Below are 14394 nucleotides of genomic sequence, written 5' to 3' on the forward strand. Positions count from 1 at the left end.
AAATTATTTTGGCTCTGTGGAATCCAGTCAGAGGTGTAGGTTCAGAGCACAGTCAGATCCTCAGATGTCACATGCCTACCGAGACTTAAAAATCAAGCCGACCAAGAGAGGGCAAGCTTGCCCAGTCATACTTCATTTTTTATTTGAGATGTAATAATTATGGGATCCAGCTTTTGTCTTACTCCATTTCCCATTTTGCCAAGTCGTTCTGGATTTAGCCAACAGCACAGCAGCAATGTCCACCTTTTCCTCTGTTTAAATGTTTAGCCACATTTAGAATGCCAAGCCAGCAAAGTTGTGCTATAAACAGCATTTTCTGCAGGGCTGTAGCTTGTAGGCCAAGCCATTGTGCATCTTGCTTACTGAAAACTGTGAAGGAGAGAGGGGGTTACTTTTTGTGCCACTGTTTGATTTGCATAAATGTATTGCACCTTTGTTCTAACTATTCTTATATTCTTCTTGGTAGGTCTCTTCCTTATCCTAGGTTTGATCTTATACCCTGCTGGCTGGGGTTGTGAGAAGGCAATAAGCTATTGCGGACATTATGCTTCTGCTTATAAACTTGGTGACTGTTCTCTGGGTTGGGCTTTCTACACTGCAATTGGTGGCACTGTTCTGACATTCATCTGTGCAGTCTTCTCCGCTCAAGCTGAAATTGCCACCTCCAGCGACAAAGTACAGGAGGAGATTGAAGAAGGGAAAAGCCTCATCTGCCTCCTTTAATGACTCAAGAGAACCTTTTCATCCCTCAGCAGAATTGGTTACTAAATGGACCTAGTGGAGGTGATGGAGACACGCACAAAAGCCTTTTGGAGCTCACGCATTATAGTGTCACTTGATGGGCACTGAGGACTATCAGCAGCAGCATAAGAAGAAAATGTTAATTTTGTCAGCATTCTGGCACCTGGCTGCAGTGGAAGGATACTACAACACACACCTGTTTAACTTCAGATTTCTATGAACAGTGCCTAACCGTTTTGGAAGCGGTCAGTTCTCCTTTTTGTTCATCAGCATGAAGGACTGCAAAGGAATCCTTGAAAGCATATTGCTCAATACAAGTCAATGTTTCCAATATGTACAGAAGGGTAATGTAATCAGGCTTCAAGTTCAAGGATTTTAGGAGTCACCTTGGTGATATCCCCACAGCAGTTCTTCAGGCTACATTTAGAAAAAGACAGTCACACAACCACTTATTTTGAAATAGGACACGGGGAAAACTTGGGTGTAGGAAACATGCAGAGATTCTAAATGAAGCTTACAAGGAAGGGGTTTTCATTTGAACTAGAGCTTGTAAGCAATACTTCACCTAGTAAACATGTGAAACAGAGCTACAGTCAAAGCTAGCATAGTATACAGCACCAGCCAGAGTGAAAACTAAATTGTTTTGGTCTCATAAGCACTGGCAAGTAGTAACATTCTGAAATCAGTTTATCTGTGTAAATGTAGGTAGATGAAGCAAGTCTTAGGGTGTAGCGGTTGTAGTACTGAGCTCCTGAAGGTGTGCTTTCCGGAGGACAGTAATGAACACAGTTGATACTGGTGCTCACAGGGTACCTTAAAACTGCCTTTTCTTTTTGAAGTACAAACTGTCATCATGCTCACCTTGCCACAGATTGTGTGCCTAAAGTAACCAAATCATCACTTAATAGAATCTGTCTTTAAGTTTTAATACTTCTGAAAGCCCTTTTTACCACTGTATTACATGCTGATGAGTACAGTGAGCTTAATGACTTTCCACAAATGATGTTTTTCCATGAGACAGTGAATACACTTGGGTTGTTTTTCCACAACCCTAAAATTTTTTGAAAACCCATTACAAAAGAACAGGGTGCTGCCATGGTGGACATATAATGAAGGGATAACTGCCAATATCCAGATGTTCAAGTATTAGATTAACCTTATTAACACTGATATCTTTTATTGTACCTTTGGGTAGGAAGAACTCACAGCAGATGGAGACTAAAGTGTTACATCAAAACCACTAATGATAACCACTTATTTCTACCATATTTTCTTTAAAAAACAAAAATGAAATTTTCAATAAAAAGGAATGTATTTTAGTGTCTACTCCTCTAACTCAGGATTATTGTGCATGCTGCTGCTCTTTTAACCACTGCTATAAAGTAGTACATAAATGAGTCACAACTATCTACATACACATTCTGTGGGTTGTTAGCATCTTTGGTGATCTGGCTGATCTGTTCTCTACCAACAGTGCTGATGAAGGCACTGACTTGGTCAACAAAAGTTAACTTGTTTTTGTAGAGCTGTTGCAATGTCTGCCACCATTTCTCCTGTTTAAAACATGTGCACACTCCCATTAATAGCAGCATAAGATGAGATGTACTACCCACACACAGCATGGTGAATATTGACATATATTAAGACTTTAAAGACTGTGAAGTATGATAATAGAACAAACAAGTCTTTCCTCTTTGAGGATAGAGTCTTACAAACAACAACCCACAACCAAGTTACTTAACCTGAAAATCCAGAAGACTTAAACATTATCCCATTGTTTACAAAGGTGTAGAGTAGAGTAACTTGTGACCCAAGCCAAATGTAGCCTCCTATTGTGTCCCTGCCAGGTGCTCAGTAATCCTTCCCTGTTTTAGGCAGGGGGGTTATTTAGCAAGGCCTTAATGGCCAAAATACATAGCTGTGAGCTATGCTTGGCTTGATAGGTTACAAATGGTGCAAATCTGAGGTAGAATCTCTCGTAGAACATGGTAGGTTCCAACCATTTAAAAGGGCTTCCTCTTAAAGCACATGGAATGTCCATGCTGCTGTTCTCCAATTTACTCTACTTGTTGGTACTGTAACATAAACCCGCTATGTTGAAACATTGAGGTTCAGTTAGAACCAACCTTTTAAAGCTCAGAATGCGTTTTCAGTAAGGACACAGGGCTATTGAAATGTTTGCGTTTGAGTGTGTCAATGTTATTACAAGATGTGATTTTACCACATTTCACATTGGTGCCCCCACATGAATATTGCTATACTTATTATGGCTGGGATCCAGGTGTGTGCTTATTCTGAATGTGGATTCAGTTTCCACCTTTTAAAAACACACAACTGCTCTTTAAAGTCCCTTCTCCTCATAACGCCAGTTTGTAGATTAGCCATAACAGCTGTTTAAAAAGGAGAAGAGTCCTGGTTCAATCATTGGTTTCATGACTCTTCCCCCCCCCCATTTTCCTTTCAATTGCTCTTCCACTTAACCTTGAAACTGCTTTTTGAGATATAAGCATTTGAAAGGCTGTTTAGGAATGCCATGGTAGGGCTTTTGGAAATGAAAATGTTGGGGAAATTGGGTGTTCACTCATCTAGATTCTGTTTGAATCAGGGAGAAGTCTACATTTCTGTCTTTTTCTCCAACCAAACTACTAAGGCATTGCAGACTAACAACTTCCATCCTCAAATTGATCAGGTAAAATCATCATGAATGACTTCACTAAAAATCAGAAATTAATGTATCTAGAGGCAGGGCAGTCAAAAATTTACCCTTTATAGAACAGACTAAATTTATAGTGTGCTCTTGAAAACTATCTTAAGGAGCTCCTTGACCCAATGAAACATTGTTTAATTGTTTACTTGGTTATCCCATATGTAGTGCTGCAGCTTTTGAGCTGTCATTTTAAAAAAAAAAGGATCACCCACCCTCCATGAATTGATCAGCAGATTTAAAAAAAAAAAAAAGCATGGCAGGCACTACTTTATAAAGAGGTGTTCCTTCCTTTGTGAAAGAGATGGGAGTGAATGCCTCTGCAGTGCTTGTTATGACACATGTATGCATCTAAACACAGTTTTCTTTGTAACTTTATATGCAAATTAGATGGATCAATCTTTTGAGTTTTACAGGGCAATCCAATACATGTCTACTCAGAAATGAGCGCCATTGGGTTCAATGGACCTTGCTCCCAGGTAAGTGTGTACTGGATTGCAGCTTTAGTCAATGATGCAGCTTTAAACTGATTAAGATTTCTTTAAATTTCTCTAAATTCAGTATGGTAGATAAAACTTTAACCACCACTGAAGTGAAATTTGGTTTAGTTATAAACTCTACGTTCTAATGTACATGAATCACAATGTTGTAGACTGCGAATGCTAAGTGAATCCTACAGTGATATGGACTGAAAGCACAGTAACATGGGAATCATGTACATTATGGAACCTGGACCCTGCTAACTCTTACCACATAATTGGGAAAGTAAAGGTGTTTTGAATGTTATATCCTGCTAAGATGAAGCTTTACTGTACTTGCTACCAAGGGTTGCATTGAATGTAGCACTAAGAAGATTGTACTCTCAGTGCAAGGATCTCCCCCTCTCCTCTGCCTGCACTCCGTAAATCTGTTTTGGGGAGGATTTGGGAGTGGTGCAGGGAACACACGGGGGAAGAGAGGGAGAAAATATCTTGGTGCTAATGCAAAAATGAAACTGAATACCACCCCCAAAATTGTGTTTGTTCAAGTATAGCATTGGTTACCTATAAAACTCTGAGGGGTTCCATAGTCAAAAAGGAGCTGAGTGCAGGAATGCCCATCCTGCCCATCACATAGTGTAGTATGCTCTAGAAAACGAACTATTTTCTCCGTTATAGAGCTTTCCAGAAAGTCCTATGTCAGAAATGTGCAGGCACAATCCTACATGCAGGATTATACATTATAGCGTTGGGGGGCCGGGAGATTTCTCAAGGATAATCTTGTCTCAACAGAATTTCTATTTACATTGTTGAGATTTCAATCACTGAATCTACTCTTTTGCAAATAAACACTTCAATAGCCAAACAGTAGCTGTCTGTACATGGCACAATGTACTTTTCTTATGCACCGATAATGAAAACTGGAATATGAATTGGGAGATGGTACATATTTCCAAGAAAAAGGTTATGGCATGGTTGGTTTTGTCACATTTACACCCATTATCATCAACAGCACAGCCTCATGCTTGCCTTACCATCCATAAAGTTTACATCAATGTACAAGGAATCTTGAAAAGTTTCCAAACTGCATTCTATGGTTTAAAAAAGGCTTTTTAATTTTAATGAAGGATACTTTTTAAATGAAGTATGTCAGCTTCACAAGAGGACATATGTGACTGCTTCTTAATGTATGTTACATTAACTCAAGAAATGGTTGGTGTGTTTTAGACCTGTGCTCTAAACAGCTAAAAATGTGTAGAAAAGTACTTAAATATTTCTTCAACGCGTAGCTCAATTTTTTGTAGACATGTATTGTGTTATGTGCCATTGCTCTTTCCAGAGGGTAACATGTAAAAGATACACATGGTGCAAGATGTGCAATAACAAGAGGATTAGGAAATGAGATAGTTTGAAAGGGACAAAGTGGTGGATGTTCCATGGGCAAATAAAGCTACTCTAATACTATTTCACATTTATTAAGCATCAACCATGTTCTATAAAAACCCTCACTAGAATGAAAGTGGGGTTAATAATAATTAGAATTATGGATTTCCAGCATCTTCTGATCTCTGGGTAATTCAGACTTATTTATAGCCTAAATGTGAAGGGTTATTCAGATAGTCAGCAGCTAATGAACTCATCAACGTAAGAGTGAAGGAGGGATGTTTGATGTTCTGTAGTCTGCTAAACACAGTAAAGGACATTGTTGTTGAGCTGTATTGCTAATTTAATTTGTCTACAGTATAGTAACTTCTTTGCCTAATAAATAGTTATTAACCCCTAAAGTTTTTTGAGAAATCATTTCTGATATTGTGTGGAATATCATGGCAAAATCTCAGCACTCATCAACTTAAAAGACACACAAGCCAAGGTATCTGTAAAACAGGACAGGAATTGGAACCTCCAGGACAGCTTGAACCCTCCCAAGGATGCTCAGGAATGTTTTTTCATTCCAGAGTGCATAGGAGTTCTAGCTTTCTATGCTCCCCAGCTCAATGAACTCCCATGCATCTCCATAGGAAATTATGCAGCTGCTTAAAAAGTGTTACAGATCTGGAGGAAGAAGCTACTGGTGGCCCCCCTTATTGCAAGAAAAGGAATCACAGTAGCTGCCACCAATCAGGCTGAATCTTTTGAGACAACCTAGGCAGTCCAGCTACTTAGGGAGTTTCCAAGACATACTTCCAAAGACTTTCTTCATGTGGTTTCCCTAGAGCTAGGCTAAAGAGCACCTTTGACTTAATTTTTCCATAGCCATGTAGACACAGAACTTAAGCTAGCCCTTGTGTTCTAAAGATTTCACGAGGTTTTGTTTAATAACCATGCAGTCTTAGAACATGAGGGTGATTTCAGTGGGAAATTCCTTTTTAAACTAATGAAGCTAGATACCCTAAGTATTTAAAAAAGTCATTTGAGAAATGGGGGCAGGGCAAAGAAAAAGGAAAACAAGCATCAAATCACACAGACTTGAAATGAAAGCAAAAAGTCAATCTAACTTTGCTAGTTACATGTTGCCTGCTTGAACAGAGTCTTGGGTTTCAGAGTGTATCTTTGATCATCTGGCTCAATATTTGCAAGGGACAAAGACTGAGGGTGAAGCTTGAGACTTAGAAGAGCCAGTCTTTGTGGTCACTGAGGCTTTCTTTGTTCAATCATGAGATTGCTCCATCTCTGATGGCAGCTGTCTTTAAATGCGGCATTTAAAAGAACAGAGCAATAATTAAATCATCTTTACACATTTTGCTGCATGCTGCCCAGCAACCAGATGCCTATGGGAAGCCAGCAAGCAGGACCAGCAACGGCATGTACATAACAGCACTATTGCCATTTGTGATTCCTTGTAACTGGTATTTAGATGTATATTACTTCCAACACTGGAGCCAGTACACAGCCATTGTGGCTAGTAGCCATTGATAACTCCATGAATTTGTCTAATTCCTTTTACAGCTGTCCAAGTTGGTGGCCATCACTACATCTTGTGGGAGCAAATTCTATGGTTTTAACTATGTGCTGTGTAAAGAACTATGTGCTTGGGTCTGTTCTGACTCTCCCACCATTCAGTTTTATTGGGTTGCCCCAGATTCCAGTATTATGAGAGAGGGAGAAAGGGGTTTTTATTTTCTCCACACCATGCATAACTTTTATTAACCTCTATAATGTTTCCCTTAACTTTCCTCCCCACCCCCACTAAAGACCCAAACATTGTAACCTTTTCTCACAGGGTATTCCACCCCTTGCTTATTTTGGTTGCCCCTTTCTGCACCTTTTCCAGCTCTGCAATATCCCATAAATTCTAGAGTTGCTTCCAGAAGCTTCCCACACACCAATCTTGTGACCAGGGCTGTGGAGCCGGAGTCGTGGAGTCGTAAGCAGTTTTGGGTGGAGTCGGAGTCGGTAGAAATGTACCGACTCCGACTTCAAAATAAATTTTGATTGACAAATTTTTTAAAATATAAATTCAAAATGTCGAAGAAGCTTCCCATGAAGTCAGCTGTAGTTGAGCATTTCACCATAACTCAAGATGGAAAACATTTTGTGTGTCAGTGTATGACACAGGACCCAGATGAAGACAAATGCTGTGATGCCAAGATGAGCGCATATTCAGGCAGCGATAAAAATGCTCCTATGAGAGCTTCCAATTAAAGAAGACATTTACAGCCCTTTCCAGGGCTGTGAAGTTGGAAGCAATTTTGGGTGGAGTCGGACAGTAGAAAAATAGAGGAGTTGGAGTCGAAGGGTTGGCGTACCGACTCCACAGCCCTGCTTGTGACCATCGAGCAAACTGCTGGCTATAACCTTTGACCTGTTATGGCAGCTACCAGAAGAACAGACATCCCATGTGTTAATTGATGATAATGTCTGCCCTGTTCTGGGAATGCTATCTTTATAAGGTCGCTATAGTGTGAACATAGAATGTTTAGTCATACAAATCTTTTAGAAAGCTAATCTAGATAGCTTTTACAGGTACATACAGGAGTTTCTTTATGTCTTTCCATAGCACCCAACCCTCTGAAATGCGTATCAAACATACCTTTAAATCTAGATGCAGTTTGCTGTATGACAACACAAGGCAGGTTCTGAAAAGGGGGAAAAAGGCCAAAAGGCCCCACAGGTCTATATGATTATATACTTTCCTGGATTATGGTCACTAACAGTAAACTTTATTGCTGCATTCATAAAGGACTCACAGTAGAGAAATCTGCCATCCACAGCAGTGGCAAAGTGATATTAAAAAAATACCACCAAAGTAGGTTTGTTTTCAGAGGTTTCATTTTACTTCCAACAAGTTCCCAGACAAAATTTAATACTTCTAGATTTCATCAGTACCGACAAATCATTCTCTTTAAGGATTCCAATTTACATCACAAAACCAAAACACACCAACTATTACTGGGTGCTTCCTTAAACCAGACCCAGTTCTAATTGTACCGATTTGTTGTTCTGGTAATTGACATACTTTTCCCATTGCAGGAAATCACAGAATTTATATACAGATTACAAAAAACCAACTCCCTGACCCAGCTCTAGCAGTGCATAGCTACATGTGACTGGTAGTGTCAGAGTGGACAAGAATGCACAGGCACACTACAGTTTGAAAGCAATGCAGTACAGTCGGACTATATTTACATTTAAATGGACATCCGACTGGATCTTTTCTATCTGCACTGAATTACTTTCTGCCTCTGTGTAACTACACATGACTAGAGCTGGACTGAGGCAAATACGTGATATTTTCTGTACATATTAATCTTCTTGCATTTTATCTTGCCGTTTACAAAAAGTGCCTACTTTGTTTTAAAACTATACAGAGCAAACAATCAGGAAACATTTTATTCTATGTCACTGAGTTAATACAATAAATATGCAGAACCTTTGAACTACCCAGACATGCAACATCAGAGGATCTGTGTCCATTTGTACAGAACCATGACATTCATCAGGATGGCAAAGCATTGTCAGTAATTTACAAAATATACAGATATCCCTCATATAATTAACTCCAATGCCAAAATTGTAAATCAGAGTACTGACATTCCAGTGTTGAAACTTTCGTATTTTAAACTAAACTTGCCACAACTGGATACTACAAAATGACTTAAATAATGGGTATATACTTGTTAACCAATATATTTTAATACCATTGTTAAGTATTTTAACATACAACAGCCTTTTGCCAAAAACTAAAAACTAGAAGTTAGGGACAATGCTGAAATTCACTCTGTTACTCTTGACTTAACCCAGAAGGACAATTTTCTACATGCTGATTTGTAAAATTGTAGACATACCAGTCAATATATGCTCTCGTTTTCTTAGACCAAAATAGTAGAAGTCATCTGCAAACTAGCATTTAACTATTTCAAGTTTCAATCTGCTTTATGCCCTGAGGAAAAAAAGTTATTCAAGAACAATTTATTTTTTAAAAAACTGCAAATAAAGTTGCTTCTGCCCCGCCCCCCCAATTCAGTTTAAAGGATTAGCAACAAAAATGAATTAGGGCAACTAATAAAGGATCAAGGACTGAAATAAAGTGTACATAAAAGCAAGCTCAAGACAACTAAAATTTCTCTTACTGATGAAGAAATAATTACATCAAATCACTCACTACATCTATAGTACTACCTGCCCTCTGCTTTAGGTACAGAAAACTGTTTACAAAATATAATTCTCATATCGTCTGTTTTTTAGTATTTACTGTTGTAATGAAATTGTTAAATTTTTCCAAATTGTTTATCCCCATAAAGTAAAGTTTGCAATTTGAGATATGTGAGCATACCCAAGATCTAGACCATGCTGAATAATATTTTTCCAAGTAAATGTTGGGTCAGAGTGCTTTACAACTGGGAGCTATATTGTAACACTTTTATGCAGTATATAATTAAAAGCCTTTAATGGCAGAAATTGAATCGCATTTGAAGTTAATCCAAGATATGTTTCAAGTTGCAATCATATACTTCAGAATGTCAAATGAAAAAAATGACCTTCAAATGAGAGCTAAATAAGACTCAGAAAATAAAGATGAATTAAAAATGTAAAAACTATGTAACACACATAGTTGATTAGTATTACACTAAAAACTCATCTTCCATTTGCATTTTATAAAATGCATTTATTCAGATTAAAATCACATATGAAGGCTGAAGTATGTTAAAAAGAATTCAAGTACATAATTAAATTCCAGTTTTAAAAGAGCCTGATTAGAGACCAAGATCCATCTTAAAGATTTAAATCAGATAGTGTATATCAAAGATTTAAATCAGATGTTTGTACAAGCAGTAAACAGAGTGATCAACATGGCTAGAGAGTTAGCACCATTGTTCAACACAAGTGCACACTTAAAAAAAAAATTCAGACTTCTTAAGCGCAACAAAAATTCCACTGCATTTTAACACATGTCAAAAAGGACTAGCTATGAGAATGTACTAAATATTGGTTAACAGATCTTTAGCAATATGTTTTCCTAAGACATGAATACTGAAATTAAAAATAGCATACACAATAACTCAGCTTTGATTAAACATAATTAACTTCCTTTCAATACATGTTGCATTACATATTCTTTTGGTGAGATTCTGTGCTCCAAAATTTCTGTTATTAGACCATACACCATGAAAACAGATCCCAAAAAATACTATGGCCATAGTGGTAGAGACAAATTCTGGACCAAAACACTAGCTCAGCATGGTCAAAACTGTTTCATGCAAACTCAGATTTTTATCAAAAGACCTATTATCCTAAAAAAAGAAATTTACATTATCTATCATACTTATTTTAAGTTTACATTTGTCCTTCATCAGCTGCTGACGCTATGAAGCAGCAGCCAAAATTTCTCGTTCAAGACTGTCAGTTACTCTGTTCCTTATGTTAAGAAAATAGGGAAGCAAGTTGTTAGGAACAAAAGGAGTTAATCCAAAATTGCTAGTCTCAAGTCAAAATGGAAGTTTCCAGAGAGAGCTATTGACAAGAATTTCCCTAAAATTCATTTAAGTTGACCCCAGAAGCTGCCATATCAATTTCAGATTCATTGTTGAATTTTTCACCAAATATAGCACTTCTCCAAAAAAATGGAGAAAAATAGAAAAATTTTAAGTTAAGAGTAGTAGCCAGGAAGTACCTTTGAATAAATAAGTGTATAAAGGAATGAAACAATGACCTTTTCCTTTTTTAGCCCATGCACAGCTGAAGAGACATACATGCTGTGTGCCTTTTTAATGCAAGTCTTTTAGACTATGTAAGTGACTGGAAAAGAAAATACAGCCAGAAAATTGTAGTGATTTTTCATCTCTTTTTTCTATATTTGGTTACCCTTGAAAGCATTTTGAGCAGCACTAGTTGCTGCTGTCGATGCAGCACTGGCTGCAGCAGTCTGTACAGTTTTGTTGGACATCACCCCTGTTGCAAATTCTTGTTGGGCCTTCTCAAAACTTGCTCCAGTTGTGCGGTACAGACCGTGCACCTGTGAAGAAGCCCAAATTAAAATAATGAGACATGCTTTTCAAAAAAGAAATAAAATAGTACCTAAGTTTTACATAATGCCTAACAGATTTTTTTAGACATCAAAATATTTGTAAGCAAATCGGAAATTCCGAAGAAGTATTCAGTTGTAGGTCAATCTTATTTACCACACACTATCATGAACCCAAGGGCAGAACTACATAGTACATAGTGCAACACAGGGATGTTGCCAAAACCAGGATTCTCCCAGCAAACTCCCTCAAGCCCTGTAACATGTCACTTATTCAGGGTTGAGATATCATCACATTGCATGCTTTCCTGCTTCCACTCCCCCTCACTGGCTGCCATTGGCAAGGACAGTGAAATACATTATGTGATACCACAAGAAGGGACAAGCGATACTACAATTTATGAAGAACTGGCGGTGGGGATGCCATTCTTACTGGCATCTTTGTATTGCATGTAACATAGTTCCATTCAAAACAAAACTAAATATTTAAAGTTTGGGATTCAGTATGTAGAATACTTATTAGGCTCAAACAGGAGCATGGGGACTGTCTTAAAGGACTGCAAATGTGCTCTTTGAAGCAGCCCTGCCCTTCTCCTTTAAGCGAGCGAGTGGACCGGCAACAGCAACAAGAGGGAGGGGAGAAAGCAACCTGTTCCTTTCTCTACTTTCCCACCCCCTCTGCCACCACCCATCCACTTAAAGGAGGAGCTTGGAGCTGCTGCAAAGAACATTTTGCAAAGGGCTTTAACCTCTGCTCATCAACTGATGAGCGGGGATTACATCTCCTTTCTTTGGCTGCACGATTCTGTTCCTTGCTGGGAACAGGAAGCACAGTCAATGCAGAATTAAACCCTTTCCTCCCACCCAGTAATGTTAGCTGATGGATGCGTGGACATGGTTTGGATAAAAAGGACTCATGGGCCATATTGGACCTTCTGGCGGGCAAAGATTGGTCTGGAGACCAGATGTTCCTCACCCCATCTTAGACCTCTGTGCACTTTAGACTTTCACAGATGCAAGATTTAATACAGTTTTAAACTATGAAGGTATGGAACAATCCATTCATTTAAACTATATAGCTCTTGATGAAGTTTTTAAGTAAGGGAAATTTTATGGGATATTATTATTTATTATTTTTATTTGTTTCATTTATAGACCGCCCATAGCGAATAGCTCTCTGGGCGGTGTACAAAATAATTTGTAAGCATCTAGATGAAACTCACTAAAGGGTTTAAAGAGAACTCATTGGACACATATTATAAAAGACTAAACTGCACTGACAGCCATGGAATGAGACTGAGTTGCCACTAACTCCCCTTGGATTATGCTTTGTGTCTTTGTTCCAAAGCCCTCCCATGCACATATTCAAATTTCCTAATAGGAAGCAGACTTCATCTCCTCCTCCAACAAATGACTAAATACTTCAGAGTAAGTCTAATCTAGAGAAAGGGAGAAGGAAAACATTTCATGCTGCAGTCTTTTTTTTAAAAAACTTCTCTAGGCTATGTCACCTTCTTGAAATCTTTTACCCAATATTAAACAGGCTTAGATGAAATGTACGGCAAGCAAAGATTAATCATGATTCTTTACATGTTTTTTTAAAAGCCAAATTACTTTAAAGAAGATACTGGTGTAAGGAGATCCTACCAAGCCACATTTTTTAAAATAGTTATTTATGAATTGTTTTTATTGATTGCTTATTTGATTTGACCAAGCATGTATGATTTGAACTCTATAATTGGTTTCCATAAGTTATAAAGTCTGATCCCAAGCGGTTACCAAAAAAAGAAAGAATAGCCTCTCATGATTGTACAGATGCGGAATAATTCAGCCTGAGTGGAGAGCTGTAAACTGGTGAGTTACACCACGGGTTATTTCTGTCTGTTCAACAGCCTCCACACTTCTCTCAGGTATGCTTTGTTCACCTTAGGGCTCATCTGCACAGTGGTTTACTGTGGGTTTGGTGCTACTCACAACTCCTTTAAATTTGCATGGTTCACATGACGTTACCAGCAAACAGAAGCTATTACACAGTTTCCTCCCTTAAATCTGTACTAATCCAATCCACTGATAATACAAGAAGTGGAGATAAAAATGTCTCCACTCCATTTCTCTAGTGGTTGCAGACACTTTGCTCTGATGCTTTTAGGTGGGTGTCAATCGTTCCTCTCTCCATGCCCACTATCTCTTCCTCCTTCCTTCTTTCATGTTTTCTGTGGGCTGACAAGCAACATCCAGCTGCTCTCCTCTGTTCTGTTGGCCTTTTTTCTATGCTGCTGCAAATGGTTCTTTTATTTTATTTTCCCCTTAACTTGTGCGCAAAAGTGTAACACTGCTCAAACAAAGATTTGTATTTCAGCTGTATCTACCAACCATACGCAGGGAAGACATAGATATTCACACTTCTGGGTTGTTGGTTTTTTTTTTTTTAAAGGAACCCACTGCAGCTGGTAGAACAGACTGAGCACATTCCATCACCTAGCAACCAGAGGGAGTGGAAATGTATAATTAGAGGGCAGGGCCACAAGGAAACAGCGAGACTGATCCTTCCCAGAGGAATGCCTACTTGTGTGAATGGGAAAAAAACAATGGGCAGCTACCATTGAGCAGGAAAAGTGGATGGTGCAAATCAATAACAAAGGTAAAAGCAGTGTATTTGCTATCAAGAAATGCTCCCATGTAGATGAGCCCTTAGTCTCTCCTCAAATATTCATGACCACTACTTTTAAGATCCAATGAGCTACTTTGGGCATGCTCAAGGAATTTTGACTTGCTGTTCCTCCCCCACCCAAAACAAGCTCCTATGTTATTGTTAACAATTTATAACATCTTAGAATAATTTGCGTATCTGGGTTTCATGTCTGTGTCTTTTTGTTTGTCTCTCTTTTGGCTTTTATTTAAAGTAGTAAATTAGATTATATGTCTTCAATATTATATAAGAAAACCATAAAAGGTTAACACATTTCTAATGGCAGACATGGATATAACTGCTAACTGGATTTTATGAT

At 38.2% G+C, this 14394-nt stretch overlaps 2 protein-coding genes across 15 annotated transcripts in view; one reads left to right on the forward strand and one right to left on the reverse strand.

Moving 5' to 3' along the window:
* LHFPL2 (LHFPL tetraspan subfamily member 2) overlaps positions 1-5701 on the forward strand; it is a 145877-nt gene extending 140176 nt beyond the window's left edge. For all 13 annotated transcript variants that reach the window (XM_061620040.1, XM_061620021.1, XM_061619985.1 and 10 more), the window contains one exon: positions 467-5701. In XM_061620040.1, coding sequence (XP_061476024.1) covers positions 467-723 — 257 coding nt within the window. In that variant the 3' untranslated portion in view covers positions 724-5701. The remainder of the gene's footprint in view (positions 1-466) is intronic.
* A 2474-nt stretch (positions 5702-8175) lies between these two features.
* Positions 8176-14394, reverse strand: part of SCAMP1 (secretory carrier membrane protein 1) — a 53151-nt gene continuing 46932 nt past the window's right edge. For both annotated transcript variants that reach the window (XM_061620164.1, XM_061620155.1), the window contains one exon: positions 8176-11377. In XM_061620164.1, the coding sequence (XP_061476148.1) occupies positions 11213-11377 (165 nt within the window). In that variant the 3' untranslated portion in view covers positions 8176-11212. The remainder of the gene's footprint in view (positions 11378-14394) is intronic.

Source organism: Rhineura floridana, chromosome 1 (assembly GCF_030035675.1).
Source record: "Rhineura floridana isolate rRhiFlo1 chromosome 1, rRhiFlo1.hap2, whole genome shotgun sequence".
Classification (NCBI taxonomy): domain Eukaryota; kingdom Metazoa; phylum Chordata; class Lepidosauria; order Squamata; family Rhineuridae; genus Rhineura; species Rhineura floridana.